General features: G+C 39.8%; 1 protein-coding gene across 3 annotated transcripts in view; it reads left to right on the plus strand.

Moving 5' to 3' along the window:
• SNX4 (sorting nexin 4) overlaps positions 1-19,180 on the plus strand; it is a 67,517-nt gene that overhangs the window by 42,295 nt on the left and 6,042 nt on the right. For all 3 annotated transcript variants that reach the window (XM_003941673.4, XM_074404201.1, XM_010352440.3), the window contains exons 8-12: positions 928-989; positions 9,970-10,035; positions 12,286-12,375; positions 15,083-15,182; positions 18,200-18,345. In XM_003941673.4, the coding sequence (XP_003941722.1) occupies positions 928-989; positions 9,970-10,035; positions 12,286-12,375; positions 15,083-15,182; positions 18,200-18,345 (464 nt within the window). The remainder of the gene's footprint in view (positions 1-927; positions 990-9,969; positions 10,036-12,285; positions 12,376-15,082; positions 15,183-18,199; positions 18,346-19,180) is intronic.

A 19,180-nucleotide genomic window follows, 5' to 3' on the forward strand; every position in this document is an offset into this window, starting at 1 on the left:
TGGCCGGGCGCGGTGGCTCAAGCCTGTAATCCCAGCACTTTGGGAGGCTGAGGCGGGTGGATCACGAGGTCAAGAGATCGAGACCATCCCGGTCAACATAGTGAAACCTCGTCCCTACTAAAAATATAAAAAATTAGCTGGGCATGGTGGCGCGTGCCTGTAATCCCAGCTACTCAGGAGGCTGAGGCAGGAGAATTGCCTGAACCCAGGAGGCGGAGGTTGCGGTGAGCCGAGATCGTGCCATTGCACTCCAGCCTGGGTAACAAGAGCGAAACTCTGTCTCAAAAACAAAAAACAAAAAACAAACAAACAAAAAAAACAATTTGAAGGAAAAAGCCTTATTCTCAGAGATAACTTTTTGTAATACTGAAAAATTAGGAATAGCTAAATTCCAACAAGATTATTCAACAAGTAGTTGAACTACCCACCACAAGTAGTTCTTGTGGGAGGTGTGGTTAGGGTACAAACATTCAGAGAATCTGCATTCTGCACTCACATTGCTTTTAGTTTTTTTTCTTAAGTGTTTTTTCAGCAAGTTCTCTAGTGTATATATTTTATACACTACTCAGTGGAATTTTATGCAACTAATTATAGTGGTATTTATTAAAGGTAATACTAACCTCATGGGTAAACATATTACCACTCATGCTATAAGCAATTTAAAAGTAGTAATTAAAAATTTAGCTAAAAAGAAGTACAAAAGTACAAGATACGATAAATATGGCAACAGCACTGGTTTTAGTTTTGGGAGGATGGGATTTTTGGAGATTACCATTTTTCTTTTTGCTGTTTCCAAATTTATTGTATTAAGGATGGTTTTTGGTTTGGGTTTTTTTGGTTTGTTTGTTTTTGGTTTTTTTTTTTTTGAGGGGGGGATGAGGATATAACTTTGACCTAAAAGCAATTTCTATTAAATATTTATTTCAGAGAGTAGCAGATCGACTCTATGGTGTATATAAAGTACATGGGAATTATGGGCGAGTTTTCAGGTAAGCATTATACAAACTTTAAAAATAAATAATTATCTTTAATTAGCTTTTTGCCCCAAAACAATAATTCTTGAAAATTTATGAGTCTGGAGAGAATATTATTTTTGGTTTGTTTGTTTTTGTTTTTTGAGACGGAGTTTCTCTCTTTTCACCCAGGGTGGTATAATAGTGCAGTCTTGGCTCACTCAACCTCTGCCCTCCAGCTCAAGCAATTTTTCTGCCTCAGCCTCCTGAATAGCTGGGATTACAGACATGTGCCACCACACCTGGTTACTTTTGTATTTTTAGTAGAGATGGGGGTTTAACCATATTGATCAGGCTGGTCTCGAACCCCTATACTCAGGTGATCTGCCTGCCTTGACATTCAAAATGCTGAGACTATAGGTGTGAGCCACTGCGCCTGGCATGAGAAAATTATTTCTCTAAAATAATGTCCTACAGTAGTGGTTTTCAAGGCTTTCATTTTAAAACCTTTTTTTAAATAAAAATTCGTGAGGATTTTCAATATTGATCAGATAAAAAGTATTAACTACTCTGACTGAAGCAGCGGTTGGGGCCTTTTGCTTTTTTGGCAGAATGCCTAAGAATATTCCACTGGAAATTACTGGATTACAGAATTAATGATTTTCTCTTTCTTTCTTTTTGTCATTTTATAATGTACAAAAGCTTTTGCAGAGTGAGTTTTTCAGTCTTAGGATAACATTAGTGATAATTAGAATATTTGTTTGTATGACTTGCATATTTTGGTTATTATTGAACCATTTTTCTTTCGGGAATTTCCATGTGTTCATTATTTTGGTTGTGACATTTTAGAAGTTACTATCTAGATCTTATAAGAAAAATACCCTTGCAAATGTTCCATTACAAGTCCTTTTGATTGAGTTAATTTAAAATATGGCTTATTTTATATTTTTGATTGAATCATATATTCAGGTAGGACAAAAATTAAAAAGGAATAAAAGCTTATACAGTGAAAGGTCTCAGACAGGTGTGGTGGCTCATGCTTGTAATCCCAGGACTTTGTGAAGCCAGAGCAGGAGGATGACTTGAGGCCAGGAGTTCAAGACCAGCCTGGGCAACATAGTGAGTCCCCATCTCTACCAAAAATTTTAAAAATTAACCAGGTGTGGTGGCATGCGCCTGTGGTCCCAGCTACTTGGAAGGCTGAGCTGGGAGGATCACTTAAGCTCAGGAGTTGAGGCCACAGTGAACAGTGATTGTGCCACCATACTCCAGCCTGGGCAAGAGCGTGAGACCCCGTCGCAAAAAAAAAAAAAAAAAAAAAAAAAAAAGAAAGGTCTCTTCATTCCTGTCTGCTACCTATTCTGTTCTGCTCTGACATAACTATCACTTTCTTAATTTCTTATATCCTTCTAGTAAAAAGTAGCACCATATGGAACACATTAACATACAAACAAATACATTTTTCGTTTCTTTAAAGTGAAAGGGGAGGCCAGGTATAGGGACTTAACGTCTATAATCCCAACAGGCATGAGAGGTTAGGTAGGCAGATTGCTTGAGTTCGGAAGTTTGAGACCAGCCTAGGCAACATGACGAAACCCCATCTCTACAAACAATACAAAAATTAGCTGGGCATGGTAGCACATGCCTGTGATTTCAGCTACTTGGGAGGCTGAGGTAGGAGGATCACTTGAGCCCAGTGAGGTTGAAACACCCCAGGCTGGATGACAGAATGAGACTGTCTCAAAAGGAAAGAGAGAGAGACATTGTATACATTATACTGTTCATTTGCTTTACCTTGCTTCCCCACCCCCTCCCCACCCTTTATTTTTTTAAAACATCGTCTTGCCTCAGCCTCCCAAAGTGTTGGGGTTACAATCATGAGCCACCACACCTGGCCTTTCCTACTTTGTTTATTGTGTGTTTTGAGACAGACTCTTACTCTGTCACCCAGGCTGGAGTATGGTGGTGCAGTCTCAGCTCACTGCAACCTCTGCTTCCCAGTTCAGGCGATTCTCCTGCCTCAGCCTACAGGTACGTGCCACCACAGCCAGCTAATTTTTGTATTTTTAGTAAAGACAGGATTTCACCATGTTGGCCAGGCTGCTCTTGAACTCTTGACCCCAAGTGATCTACCTGCCTTGGCCTCCCAAAGTGCTAGGATTTCAAACGTGAGCCACTGCACCTGGCCCAGTTTGGTTTTGTTAAGACAAGGTCTCACTTTGTCACCAAGGCTGAAGTCTGGTGGCATGATCTTAGCTCACTGCAACCTCTGCCTCTCAAGCTATATTGATCCTCTTGCCTCAACCCCTCCAGCAGCTGGGACTATAGGCACACATCAACATCCCCTGCAAAATTTTGTATTTTTTTGTAGAGATGAGGCTTCACCATGTTGCCTAGGCTGATCTCGAACTCCTGAGCTTATGTCATCTGTTGCTCCCATCCTGCTAGGATTACAGGCATGAACCACTGCACCTGACCCCCTACTTTTGATTATTAAAAAATTTTCTCGGCCAGGCACAGTGGCTCATGCCCATAATCCCAGCACTTTGAGAGGCCAAGGCAGGCATTCACCTGAGGTCAGAAGTTGGATACCAGCCTGGCCAACATGGTGAAACCCCGTCTCTACTGAAAATACATAAATTAGCCTGGCATGGAGTCAGGCTTCTGTAATCCCAGTTACTCAGGAGACTGAGGTGGGAGAATTGCTGGAACCCGGGAGATGAAGGTTGCAGTGAGCTGAGATGCGCTAGTGTACTCCAGCCTGGACAGTACAGGGAGAGTCTGTCTCAAAAAATAAAAAAAAATTTTTGCTCAGGAGGGTTCTAGGTGGAGAAAAAAAATTCTCATTTCTTCTACATTTTGTGGTTTCATAAATTTTTGATTCATCTGGAATCTATTTAAATGTAACATGTGAGATAGAGATTTAAATTTAATTCATTTATTAGAGTAGTAGGTTATCTATATGTCTTTGGTTCATTAATGCATTAAAATTAAATGCAGGTTGAAGGCCGGGCGCGGTGGCTCAAGCCTGTAATCCCAGCACTTTGGGAGGCCGAGGCGGGTGGATCACGAGGTCGAGAGATCGAGACCATCCTGGTCAACATGGTGAAACCCCGTCTCTACTAAAAATACAAAAAAATTAGCTGGGCATGGTGGCACGTGCCTGTAATTCCAGCTACTCAGGAGGCTGAGGCAGGAGAATTGCCTGAACCCAGGAGGCGGAGGTTGCGGTGAGCCGAGATCGCGCCATTGCACTCCAGCCTGGGTAACAAGAGTGAAACTCCGTCTCAAAAAAAATAAAAATAAAAATAAAAATAAATGCAGGTTGAGACAGATCAGGGTTATATGACTTTTTGAATTAAGAGAAGTTTATTTATAAAAATGTAAACTCTTCATAACTAGGACTAGGAATATATAAAAATATTTGGTCAAACATTGAAGAATAGTATAACGGGAAGAAAGACAAATAGTATTCTATTTTTTGAAGTCTACCTCATGCTGTCTGACTTAACATTAATTGCTTTTAGATTTATGCACGAGTCACCTCTGATTTTTAGTATTACTCAAACTGGAAACCAGTTAAGCTTGAGAACAATGCTTATTTAAAAACAAAAATTATATCCCATAGGAGACATGGGGAGGAAGTTAACGTAAACTAAACATTCTCAAAGGTAGCACATTTATTATAGTTAATAGTAAATGAACTTGTTTTTATTAATTTGAGAGGCAGGCGGACAAAAGATCAATTGGTTGAATCAAACTTTAAAGAAAATTATTTGCATTAATGTCACATGATAAATATTGTACAGGTTCTTTTTTTTTTTTTTTTTTTGCTAGCTTAATATATTATTAGAAAACCACTTTGCATTTAAAACATTTCATGAGGCTGGGTGTAGTGGCTCATGCCTGTAATCCCAACACTTCGGGAGGCCAAGGCAGGAGGATCTCTTGAGGCCAGGAGTTCAAGACAAGCTGTGGCAACATAGCAAGACCCCATCTCTGCAAAAATAATTTAAAAATTAGTCCAGCATGGTGGTACATTCCAGTAGTCCTAGCTGCTTGGGAGGCTAAGGTGGGAGGATCACTTGAGCCCAGGTCTTCGAGGTTATAGCAAGCTGTGATCACGCCACTGTACTCCAGCCCACATGACAGAGCAACACTCTGTCTCTCAAAAAAATAAAAACAAAAATAGTTAAATAAATAAAAACCTTTCATGAAAACTGAGCAAGAGAGACCAGAGGTGGTTCAGGTCATTTAATCAAGACCTAAACTAGAGCAGTTGCCAGTGAAGAATAGGGAGTCCTAAGTGACAGACTTACCAATGGATTTTTTCAGTCATTCAGCACACAGTAACTGAGCACCTGTTACCATAGTAAGTGCGAAGAATACCAAGATTTAATTTGAGGGCAGTCGAGTGCCTAGGAGGATTGTGATAGAAAATGTAGGTGGAATGGTGGGTTTGAGGTTTGAGTTAAAGGATTCGGTTGTAGAGAAATTGCATTCTAACTAAAGATTTCTATTAAGCAGTTAGAAATTTGGATTAGGAATTTAAGAAGCTAGTAAGAATATGAGTTGTATATACAAGTTGTGTCATTACAGAGTGATTTTTTTTTTTTAAAGTAGGGTTAGGTGATAATATTAGAGGGTTAGAGCAAGTCTGCAAGAGACCCAAGGGCCACGTCTTAGGGAATACCTGCATTCAGGGATCAGGCAAGAAATTGATGAGGAACCTGGAGTTTGCAAAGTCAAGCAAGTGAAGGGAACATTTCAGTAAGGCTTGGAGTTATACTGTAGAGAAACTGAGTCTAGGCTGGGCACGGTGGCTCACACCTATAATCCCAGCACTTTGGGAGGCCAAGGCGGACAGATCACTTGAGGTCAGGAGTGCAACACCAGCCTGGCCAACATGTGAAACCTCGTCTCTACTAAAAATAACAAAAATTAGCCAGGCGTGGTAGCATGTGTCTGTAATTCTAGCTACTTGGGAGGCTGAGGCAGGAGAATCACTTGAACCTGGGAGGTGGAGGTTTCAGTGAGCTGAGATTGTGCCGTTGCACTCCAGCCTGGGTGACAGAGTGAGACTCCATCTCAAAAAAAAAAAAAAAGAGAGAGGGAAATTGAGTTTAGATGAGAAAGCGGAAAATGGATAAGTCCATCTTTGGTGTGAATTTGGAAAGCAATTTCAGTGTTATGATGTTATGTCCTAGTGATCCTAGGAATAAGAAAGAGGAAAGGATTAAGGAAGGAAAGACAAGTTATTGATTAGTCTTTTAAGAAAGTTCCTGCTCGCCGGGCGCGGTGGCTCAAGCCTGTAATCCCAGCACTTTGGGAGGGCGAGGCGGGTGGATCACGAGGTCAAGAGATCGAGACCATCCTGGTCAACATAGTGAAACCCCGTCTCTACTAATGGTGCAAAAAATTAGCTGAGCATGGTGGCGCGTGCCTGTAATCCCAGCTACTCTGGAGGCTGAGGCAGGAGAATTGCCTGAACCCAGGAGGCGGAGGTTGTGGTGAGCCGAGATCGCGCCATTGCACTCCAGCCTGGGTAACAAGGGCGAAACTCCGTCTCAAAAAAAAAAAAAAAAAAAAAAAGAAAAAAGAAATTTCCTGCTCATGGATATGAAGATGGCAACAGTAGACACTGGGAACTACTAGAGCAGGGATGGAAAGAGGGGACAAGGATTGAGAAACTAACTATTGGGCACTGTGCTCACTATTGGGTGATGGGCTAATTTGTATCCAAAATCTGAGCACTACTTAGTGTATACATGTAACAAACCTGCACATGTACATGTACTCCCTGAGTCTAAAATAAAAGTTGAAATTATTTAAAAAAAGAAAAAAGTCCCTGAGGAGAAAGATGAACTGTGGTTATTTTTGAAGGGGAATAGGACTTTTTTAGGGGGAGGCTGGGACTGAGGTGGGATAGTGGACAGGGGAGGGATAGGAGCATGGAAGAGGGAGAAGATAGGGAAGATGCAGAGCTGTCTTAAAGCAGGGGAGAGGTGAGTTGTAGAAGGCTCCATGAAGTAGGTTCTCAAACTTTTTGAGAACAAGTTTGCATAATTGTGTGGTTGTGAGGATTGAGGGGAATGACATTGAGCAATCTGTCTCAAACATTGCAGAGAATTCTCTTTTAGGGGGTTGGGAGGAGGGGCACTGATACTACTTAAATTTGTCCTACTACAAAACCTCCTTTACCTCCCTTCACCAATTCACAGGGCATTGGCAGCTGTACTGAGTGTAGGAACTCTCTGAAGCCTTGAGTTTTGTCAATACATGCAAAATCTGTATTGTATTTTATATAATATACACAGATACTTTAATATTTATTTTTAAAAGTTTATTTTTCCCCTCTAAGTAAAATTTATTCTTCAGAAAGAGTGTGCCGTATCTATTATATGGCTTCTAATATCCATGACGAAAACATCCCAGCTTGAGAAGCACTGATGAAGGCATCACTTAGGAATGTGGAAAGGATTGCCTAGCATCATCCATCTGTGGGAGATGGTTTTTATCTTTTCAGTGCTGCTGATCTATAAGGGTAATGAAAAAATTCAAAAGTGTGGGGGTCACATAATTGGAAAAAAAACTTAATTCTTTGATTTGCAGTTTGAGAGGGGAAGAAATACAAAGATGGTTTTTATCAGCTTTGTTTCTTAATTGAAATTTTTTCAGTATATTCCTCAAGTAATTTTTGTAAAATTATGGCTTGTTAAATTGGAGGTTGGAGTGAGAAAATGGACTAAGAAAAAAGACTGAGCTATGAGTAGAAGAGACAAATGTTATTAAATAAGTGAGAAATGAGCAGCAATTAGTCTCACAGAAAAGAAACAGGGAAGATTTTGTAGTATGTTCATGGTGCTGCTAATGCATGTTTGTTTGTTCATTTAAGTAGGGGAGTTTATTTTGTGCTCTTATATCCCTAGGCCTTTTTCAGCCTCCTTCCCCCATTACAGCACCTGACCCAGTTTAGGATCAGCTTAAAAAAGGTCTGTTCCCCATAGGGGATTGTAGAACTAGTTTTGTGCTCAGACAGGAACTTTCAGATCCACCTGTGCAGAAACGGACTAAATACATAAGTGGGGTTCCCTCTACAGAAGACTTAGAGAAGAGGGGGAAAGAGTTTTAAGTACCAATAACTATGCATTTAAAGCTGATGAAAGCAGTCAGGAGCTAATAGCCTAAAATGTTGTGTTCTGTTAAATTGAACATTTTAAAATATTCATCTTAATTCATAGGTTGTGAATCCTTATGGAAGCAACCAAAAGTAACTGTCTCTCCCAGATTCAGTGTTACAGTTCCTTTCAAGAGATTCCAGGAAAATACACAAACAAATTTCTTTCAAAAAGCCATGTGCAAAGGCATACCAACTTGTTACGTACCTCAAAGCTCAAAGACACAAAGATGTACTTGTGTTTAATGATTCTATACTTTTAATTTTTTATATTTGCATGGTAAGTGGGGTGAAAAGCTCTTTTGACTAAGAGACCAAAAAAGTTTAGTGTCTTAAGTTGGGACTAGTAGATAGAGGACTCTGGCTGGACGTTGATTCTAGGCTCAGCTCTGTCTCTGATGAGCTGCCTGACTTTGAGTAAATCATGTTAGGTTTCTGGACGTGACTGTCTATTCAATTGTGGGGATAGATGAGGACATTGATTTTCAAACCTATTTTTAGCATGGAACTGTATGTTTAAACGAAGTCTCATACAGAAATATAAACAAAGAGAACCTATTTCCACAGTCCTGTTTGGGGCTGGAGACTTTATCCTTGATAAACACCAGATTGGGTGACTAAATTTAGCTGTAAACCTTTCTTTTTGTTGTAATTAATAATGTTTTCCATTCCTGTCCAAAATCTTGACTCTCAGGCATTCCTGGAGTCTTTTCCTTTTTTTTTCTTTCATGAAGCTATAAAATACTAGAGCAGGAGGGGCCCTGGTAGTTTTTTAGTTCAAGTTGTGGATCCAAGAGGTGATAATGGACTTTGGATTGTCTGAAGTCTCTGAAATTATATACAAAATTTTGTGTGTGGTTTTTTAAAAAACTTTTTAGGGAAAAGATACATAGTTTTTAATCTATACTAAGACTATAATACTATTTTATTTTTTGTGATATGTTAGAATTGAAGATGTTTATTATACATTTCTTTAAATAGCAGAAAAATTAGAAACAACCTTTAGAGCCAGAAAAATGGTTTAAAAGATGGTGAGTTGCCATTTAAAATGATGTTTAGAACAAATTATTTTAAAAGTATGGGAAAATACTATTAAAAACAGCATGATATAAACTTGCATATACCATATTATCTCAGCCACTTTAAATTACGGACATAAAAAGACAAGAAGGAGGTGTATCAAATTATGTTATCCCTTGGCAGTTGGGATTATAGATTTGTTTTCTCAGTTTACTTTAATAAGCATATTTAACTTACATAAAAAGATTTTTAATGTGATGCATTTCACAGAAATGACAACAAAATGATGTGTGGCTCTAGTAGCTTTCTTGTGTAATATGCATGTTCTTATTAAGACTACTCTGCACCTACTGTTTCTATACAGCTGTATTTTTTTTCTGTTAGCTACTAGAAGAGTGATGTGTAATCAGGTGTGTTCATCAGAGCCATACATGGAGTGTTTTAAAAGTGTACATGTCTCCCTCTACCCCCACAGCTTCTGATCAAGTAAAGTGTAGGGCTAGCATCCATATTTTTTAAAAGCTTTACAATTGATTTAAATCAGCCTCCTACCTGAGAATGTTATCTATAAGCAGAAGCTGTTTTGTATGATACCTACCTTATACTTAACAGCAAGTATCAACTTTTGAAGCCTTCACTTACATTTAGTTGTTAAACCTAAGGGGAAAACAGCATATTTGAGTTATAGAAAATAAACCCAAATATGGGTACTATACATTGTTTTAAAGGTAGCTAGACAAGAATTTTGAAAAGAGTCCATTTAATACTATTCCGTATCTCTAATGCATGTTGCTTTTGGTTTTATCTTGTACTCCCTAGTGAATGGAGTGCCATAGAAAAAGAAATGGGTGATGGACTGCAGAGTGCTGGTCATCATATGGATGTGTAAGTACCTAGAGAACTTAATGTGAAGCCTGAGGTGAAGTCCTATAGTGGAGTGTTAGGGGCTCTTCTGTTTTTATCATGTTTGCTGCCATTTATATTGTGTTCTATGTGTATATATCTTACTTAAATTTATCTCAGGAATGCAAAGTTGGTTTAAAATTTGAAAATCAGTCTAATTCATATTTTAACAGAATGAAGATGAAAACTTAGAAGGGTATGTTCATTTCAATACATACAGAAAAAGCATTTGACAAATTTTAACACTCATTTACAGTAAAAAGTCTCATCAACTAGGAATAAAGGGAATTTTCTCAGTCTAAAATTTATAGTTAATATTGTACTTAATAGTGAAATATTGAAGCTTTCTATTAAGGTCAAGAAAAAGGCAAAGTTGTTTGCTCTCACTGCTTTAGTAAACATTGTACTGGAGGTCCTACTCAGTATAGTTAGGCAAGAAAATTAAGAGGCCTAAATACTAGAAAGAAGCAAAAGTATATTCTCAGGTGACAAGATCTTTTACACAGAAAACCATTTGCAAAAACACTGTAGAGCTAACAACTGATTTTTTTTGTTTCTTTTTAAGAGACTAGGTCTCACTCTATTGGCCAGGCTGGAGTGTATTGGTACAATCACAGCTTACTGCAGCTTCAACCTCCTGGGCTCAAGCAAGCCTCCCACCTCAGCCTTTCAAGTAGCTTGGACTACAGGTGCTTGCCACCATGTCCAGCTAATTATTTTTATTTTTTGGAGAGACAGAGTGTTGCTGTGTTGCCCAGGTCAATCTTGGACTCCTGACCTCAAGCAGTCCTCCTACCTTGGCCTCCCAAAGTACTGGGATTACAGGCATGAGCCACTCTTCCCAGATTGAATTTAAAATTTTTTTTCTTTTTTCAGAGACATGGTCTTGCTGTGTTTCTCAGCCTGGTCTCAAACTTCTGGCTTCAAGTGATTCTCCTATCTCAACCTCCCAGAGTGCCCTGGGATTATGGTGTGAGCCACCACACCTGGCCAACAACTGAATTAATTTTATTTTTTCCAATTTTTATTATAGGTTCAGGAGGTACATGTGCAGGTTTGTAAATTGTGTGACATGGGGGTTTGGTGTACAGATCATTTCATCACCCAGTAAGCCTAGTACCCAAGAGGTGTACTAATCAAAACAAAAGTTGCTTTTAAAAATTAGTATAGGCCAGGCATGGTGGCTCACACCTGTAATCCCAGCACTTTGGGAGGCAGAGGCGGGTGGATCACCCGAGGTTGGGAGTTTGAGACCAGCCTGACCAACATGAAGAAACCCTGTTTCTACTAAAAATACAAAAATTAGCCAGGCATGGTGGCGCATGCCTGTAGTCACAGCTACTCGGGAGGCTGAGGCAGGAGAATCGCTTGAATCCAGAAGGCAGAAGTTGCAGTGAGCTAAGATCGCTCCGTTACACTCCAGCCTGGGCAACAAGAGTGACACTCCATCTCAAAAAAGAAAAAAAGAATTAGTATAAAATAAGCTTCTAAAATTTTCTATAATCTTTATTTACTTTTTCTTCTGTAGTTTTTGGCATTATAAATAAATAATTGCAACCAAGAACATATATATACCAATTATACCAAACTCTTACTCTTTCTGCAGATTTTGTAGCCCTTTTATTTATGTCTTTGAACAAAAGATATTATAGTCTTGCAAGCTTCTTAAGCGGCCTAAAAAAGGACCACTTTTTGTTTGTTTTTTATTTCCAAGTCATTGCTGACCAAAACATTTGGTAAAATTCAATAAAATCATCATGGTAATTACACATTGCTATCAGTGATTCTAAATGCTAATTATCACTGTCTGTATTTATAACATCACTGATGGGTAGCAAATTGTGGGGCACATTTAGAATTACTGGGGTTTTTTTGTTTTTGTTTCTGTTTTGAGACGGAAGCTTGCTGTGTCGCCTAGGCTGGAGTCCAGTGGTGTGATCTTGGCTCACTGCAATCTTCTTTGTCTGGGTTCAAGAGATTCTCCTGCCTCAGCCTCCCAAGTAGCTGGGATTACAGGTGCCTGCTACCACGCCTGGCTAATTTTTGTATTTTTAGTAGAGACGGGTTTCACCATGTTGACCAGGCTGGTCTCGAACTCCTGACCTCAAGTGATCCGCCCGTTTTGGCCTCCCAAAGTGCTAGGATTACAACACTTCTCTAGAAACCTAATATTTTGTGTTCCAATAAAAGTAACTCTATTTATACAATGTGTGTGTGTGTGTGTTTTAACAGGTATGCATCTTCTATTGATGATATATTGGAAGATGAAGAACATTATGCAGATCAGTTAAAAGAGTATCTTTTTTATGCAGAAGCATTGCGGTAAGTTTAATATAAGTTCCAGGCACAGCCGGGCGCAGTGGCTCAAGCCTACAATCCCAGCACTTTGGGAGGCCGAGGCAGGTGGATCACGCGGTCAAGAGATCGAGACCATCCTGGTCAACATGGTGAAACCCCATCTCTACGAAAAATACAAAACATTAGCTGGGCATGGTGGCGTGTGCCTGTAATCCCAGCTACTCAGGAGCCTGAGGCAGGAGAATTGCCTGAACCCGGGAGGCAGAGGTTGTGGTGAGCCGAGATAGCGCCATTGCACTCCAGCCTGGGTAACAAGAGCGAAACTCCGTTCTCAGAAAAAATAAAACCAGGGGGTTGTTCACCACTCTCCTCTTATGCCACTGTAAAGTACAGATAATAAAGTGTTTTTTAAATGAATGCATTCACTCAGATAATGAATGAGGTATTACTGTATTTCTCTGTGTTGCAGAGGGGTAGGCATAAACATGTAAGATGAGTCCTGCCCTTGAAACATCATTTTGATAAAACCTGCCAGTCCCAGACATCATGTCTGTCTGTCTGTTCTTGTTTCCACTTTTTCCAGTTTGAAGATTGGAAGCAAAAAACAGATTGTGTGTAACATTATCTGTTACTAGGTTGTATATTGCTATTTTTATTCTGTAATTTTTTTCCACGTCTGAGTGTCTTATTAGTATGTTGTATAACTTATATAATAAGGACTGTGTTATCTGTTCTTATGGTATCTTTTACAGAGACAAAGGGAATTCTCTTTTAGATAGTCCTATTTGATTAGGAAAAAGTTAATGTATTTTTTCTAATCAATTTAGAAAAATGAATTATTTTCCCAGAATAGGTGGCTTTTGGTCAGTTTTCCTGTTACTTTTTGTTTTTTGAAGACACAGAGTTTGGCTATGTCGCCCAGGCTGGAGTGCAGTGGTGTGATCTGAGCTTACTGCAACCTCCACCTCCTAGGTGAAAGCGGATTCTCCTGCCTCAGCCTCTCGAGTAGCTGGGATTACAGACACCCACCAACACACCCAGCTAATCTTTGTATTTTTATTAGGGACGGGGTTTTACCATGTTGGCCAGGCTGGTCTCAAACTCCTAATCTCAGGTGATCTGCCTGCCTTAGCCTTTAAAGTGCTGAGATTATAGGCATCACCACTGTCCTGTCATTTTTAAAAGCAGTGTAAGAATTATGTTAGGAAAACAGCACTATTACCTGTATGGTGACTGGTGTGAAATCATCTGCACGTTGTTAGCTTGTTTTCCTTCTAGGGTTTTGAGTAGTAGGAAGTTTCACTAATGTATTTTCAAGTCACCAAGCAAAAGAAAGTTGGCTGGGTGTGGTGGCTTATGCCTGTAATCCCAGCACTTTGGGAGGCCAAGGCAGGCGGATCACCTGAGGTCAGGAGTTTGAGACCAGCCTGACCAACATGAAAAACCCTGTCTCTACTAAAAACACAAAATTAGCCGGACGTGGTGGCGCATGCCTGTAATCCCAGGCTACTCGGGAGGCTGAGGCAGGAGAACCGCTTGAACCCGGGAGGCAGAGGTTGCAGTGAGCCGAGATTGTGCCATTGCACTCCAATCTGGGTAGTAAGAGTGAAACTCCATCTCAAAAAAAAAAAAATTATAAAAAGGATTAATGTATATTGATGTGGAAAGATGGCCAGGGCATAAAGCCATGTGATAAAAGATGTAGGAACCATTTGGAGTGCATGGATATTGTATTTGCAAATGGCTGGCTAAATTCTGGAAGGCTTTATACTATCTGATAACACACATTATGTCTGGATAGTGGAATTGGAGAAAAGAGAGTGTTCTTGAACTTTCTTTTTTTATTTTTTACTTTTGGGGGACTGAGTCTCACTCTGTCGCCCAGGCTGGAGTGTGGTGGCACAATCTCGGCTCACTGCAACCTCTGCCTTCTAGGTTCAAGTGATTCTTCTGCCTCAGCCTCCCAAGTAGCTGAAATTATAGGCAGGCACCACCACGCCTGGCTAATTTTTATGTTTTTAGCAGAAATGGGTTTCACCATTTTGGCCAGGCTGGTCTCAAACTCCTGACCTCAGGTGATCCACCCACGTCGACTTTCCAAAGTGCTGGGATTACAGGCATGAGCCACCGTGCCCAGTCTCTTTATTTTGTGCATTGCTGTATTAGAATCTTTTCTTTTTACAGTGAACATGGATTATTACTTTTATGATAATAAAAACTAATAGACTATTCTAGGCTGGGCTCCATGGCTCACACATATATAATCCTGGCACTTTGGGAAACTGAGGTGGATGGATTGCTTGAACACATGAGTTTGAGACTAGCCTGAGCAACATGGGCTTAAGACCCAGGCTCTCCAAAGCACAAATTAGCTGTGCATGGTGGCACACGCCTTAGTGCCAGCTACTCAGAAGTCTGAGGTGGGAGGATTGCTTGAGCCCAGGAGGTAGAGGTTATAGTAAGCTGAGATTGCACCACTGCAGTGCAGTCTAGGTGACAGAGTGAGACCTTGTCTCAAAAAAAAAAAAAGGATATATGAAGTTTTTATGGTTAGGTTCTGCTAGATTCCATTTTTAATGTTGGGCTGCTACATTTTAAACTTGAAAATTGTTGGCACACACGTTCTGCCCTAGTAAGACATTGTGAATGGCTCTTTTCTACCCCTGAAAAAAATGTTTAACATGTTAAAAGAAAGAAAAAGTTAAATGGCAGCACATTTTTTCATCTGTAGGGCTGTGTGCAGGAAACATGAACTTATGCAGTATGACTTGGAAATAGCTGCTCAGGACTTAGCATCCAAGAAGCAGCAGTGTGAGGAACTGGCAACTGGGGTAAGTACTCTTTTTTTCAGCCTGTAGTATTGTTGTAGCCACATGGAATTTTCCTCACAAGCACTCACTCTGAGTGAGTGACTCATTCCTGTGGAATCAGCTCCAGGGACAATACTCAGGATGGCTGTACCTTTTACAGGGGAATAATTTGTGAGTAACTTTATAATTCTTTTATTATCTTGACACAAAAAGATGTAAGGCATTAAAACCATGTACTGTATAGAATTATAGGAAATTTTGCCAACATTGCTCTGGTGTAATCAGTATCATCCCGTTTCTTAAAAAAAAAAAAAAATTATTGGGCTAGGTGCAGTGGTTCATACCTGTAATCCCAGCACATTGGGAGGCCAAGGATGGAGGATCACCTTAGGTCTGGAGTTCAAGACTAGCATGACCAACATGGTAAAACCCCATCTCTACTAAAAATACAAAAATTAGCTGGATATGGTGGTGCACACCTGTAGTCCCATCTACTCAGAAAGCTGAGGCAAGAGAATCGCTTGAACCAGTTTGCAGTGAGCTGAGGTCATGCCATTGTACTCCAGCCTGGGTGACAGAGTGAGATTCCATCTCAAAAATAATTGTTTTTATTTATTTTTATTTTTTGAGACAAGGTCTGGCTCTTTTGCCCAGGCTGGAGCTTAGTGGTGTGATCAGGGCTCACAGCAGCCTCAAACCCCTAGGGTCAGGTGATCCTCCTGCCTCAGTCTCCTGAGTAGCTGAGACCACAGGCATGTGCCCCCAGGCCTGGCTAATTTTGTTTATAGTTTTGTAGAGACTAGTCTCATCATGTTGACTAGGGTGGTCTCAAACTCCTGGGCTCAAGTAATCCTCCTGCCTCAGCCACCCAAAGTGCTTCAGGGTAGGCCACCATGCCTAGCCTATCATTCAGTTTCTAAATCCAAGTGAAAAAACATGCAATGACCTTTATGAGGTTTTAACATTTGCAAGGTGCTTTGTAGAAATTTTAGTCGACTTTGAAAAGCCGTACCCTCAGAACCAGTGCATCTCACCTAACAAGGAGCTTTTGATGTACTTGATTCTCTAGTGCTTACAGTGAGTCCTTGTGAGGAAAATTCTGAATCTGATTGCATTAGTCTTAGATCATTTTTATAATCAGCTTTCTACTCTCCAGCTATTTCATTGCAGTAAATTAGCTATCATGGTGAGCAGCATATTCTGAAAGTAGTAAATCATGTCTCTACTTATCAGTCTCTTGATAGTTAACAAGCACTATAGTTTTAAAAGTGCTTTTTACATAGATTACCCACTTGCTACATCGTGAAAAGTCATAGATATATGTGGGGAAAGACTTGTAACCAGACACATGTATAATCTAGGCCCTTGGTTTATTTTTAAAACAGTGGAGAAGTTCCCAGGCCATTTTCAGGGAGCTTGGTTCTCTACTCCTACATGTCAAGGGAAAAATGTTCTTTTCAGTCAACTCCAGAGAGTGAGGCAATGTTAAAGCAGTGAAACTGGAGGCTGCCTTGCAATGTTTGGATTTAGGCATCCTGTTTTATTAATAGATGCACAGGTTTGACTGTGAGTTATGCAGATTTTAAATATGCTTCTGTAGTTTGGTTTATTTCCATAGTTGCCTAGTGAATTTATCTACTTTTTTATAACATATAGTAATTTTTAAAAATATGATCATTCATACAGAGTAAAAAATAACTTGTCTAATATTTCATGTGGAAGTTTTACATTTGATTGTGAAATTCAAGCCGGGTATGGTAGCTTATGCCGGTAATCCCAGCACTTATAGCGGCAGAGGCATGAGCCCAGAATTGCTTGAGCCCAGGAAATTGAGACCAGTGTGGATTAATATAGCTAGACACTGTCTCCACTAAAAATTTAAAAATTAGCTGGGTGTGGTGGCATGCACCTGTGGTCCCAGCCACTTGTGAGGCAGAGGTAGGAGGATCACTTGAGCCCAAGAGGTTGAGGCTGCAGTGAGCCATAATTGTGCCACTACACTACAGCCTGGGCAACAGAGCAAGACCCCATCTCAAAAAAAAGTACAGTTAGAATTTCCTCCTTTTTGGCTACTCCATATTATTTCAGTGTTAGAAATTCTATTAAGATTCTTGGCTATGACTCTGTAAAAATAAATTTAAAAATCATGAGAGTCCCCTGGTGGTGAAGTTTATGGTGGTTTTGTCTGACCTAGGGGAAATATAGCAAATGTTTTTATTTTCTTTGTGTGTGTGTGTGTGTGTGTGTGTGTGTGTGTGTGTGTGTAGTGAAATATCTGTAACAAAAATTTACCATCTTGTACATTTTTAAGTGTAGAGTTCAGTAGCACAGTCGTTCCTCCGTATCCTTAGTAAGATTGGTTTAAGGGTCCCTTGGATACTGAAATCCTCAGATGCTTAAGTCCCTTATATAAAATGGTGTAGTATTTGCATATAACTTGTGCATATCCTTTTGTATACTTTAAATCAGTAGTCGCCAACCTTTTCGGCACTAGGGACTTGTGGAAGACAGTTTTTCCATGGACCAGGGCGGGGGATGCCGGAGATGGTTTCAGGATGAAATTGTTTCAACTCAGATCATCAGCCTTTAGATTCTCACAAGGAACACACAATCTGGATTCCTCACATGCACAGTTCACAGTAGGGTTTATGCTCCTATGAGAATCGAATGCCTCTGTTGCTGATCTGATAGGAGGTGGAGATCAGGTGGTAATGATCTCCAGCTGTGCAACCTGGTTCCAAACAGGCCATGGACTGGTATCAGTACATAGCTCTGGGGTTGGGGAACCCCTGCTTTAAATTATCTCTGGATTATTAATACCTAATACAATGTAGGTATTGGTGTCTCATATATGTGAGTGGAATCGTACAGTATTTGTTTGTTTGTATCTGTCTTATTTCACTTAGCATAATGTCCTCAAGGTTTATCCATGTTGTAGCATATATCAGAATTTCATTCTTTTAAAGACTGAATAATGTTCCATTGTATGTGTATACCACATTTTATTTATCCATTCATCTGTTTCTGTTTCCTTTTAGACTGTGAGAACATTCTCTTTGAAGGGAATGACCACCAAGCTCTTTGGTCAAGAAACTCCAGAGCAGAGAGAAGCCAGGATAAAGGTGCTAGAAGAACAAATAAATGAAGGAGAACAACAGCTAAAGTCTAAAAATCTGGAAGGCAGGTAAAGTTGCTGAGATGTTTAAGTAAACTAGACTTGTAGACTACATGGCAGATTGTTTTTAAGAATTCCCAGCTTCATTGGCATCCCGGAATACCGCCTGTCCTTTAAAATGCAGTGGTTGCATTCCTAAGAAATTTGAGTCATCAGGCTGGGTATAGTGGCTCACATCTGTAATCCTGGCACTTTAGGAGGCTGAAGTGGGAGAATTGCTTGGGTTTGGGAGTTTGAGACCAGCTTGGGCAGCATATGAAGACCCTGTCTCTATTTATATGTATGTATGTATGTATGTATGTATGTACATATGTATAAATAAGAAATTTGAGTTATCAAAAATCATGTTATAGAAACAGTTGTTGCAGTGTGGGGGAAAGAGAAATAAAAGACTTTCGGCTTCGTAATATTATTTTCTTGTACTTTTCCTGATTGCTACCCTTTGTACTTTCCCTCTACCCTTTGTTCTCCTCCTGCCCCTCCTTTAGTACCCAACTGAAGTGTTATTTCATTGTGAAACCTTCTCAGGACATCACAATATTTAATTCATGCCACTGTGCTATGGCAATTTTGTATTAGATGATTGATTATTCTGTGTGACTATCTCTGGGTAAATTATAAGCCCTTCAAAGTCAGTGATTGTATTTTTTTTTTCACATTCATGTCCCAACGCCTTGCATAGGCATGCAATTGTTACATAAGTATTTCTAGAAATTTAGTTCTCAGAGACCCACTATCACTATTTGATTGATTCTCCTTATTGTTGTTTTTAACTGACAGCCAATGAATACACCAAGGCAGACCAAGAGTGTATTATGGGTTTTGAGGTAGTTTTGTTGTTTTT

Source organism: Saimiri boliviensis, chromosome 8, assembly GCF_048565385.1.
Source record: "Saimiri boliviensis isolate mSaiBol1 chromosome 8, mSaiBol1.pri, whole genome shotgun sequence".
NCBI lineage: Eukaryota > Metazoa > Chordata > Mammalia > Primates > Cebidae > Saimiri > Saimiri boliviensis.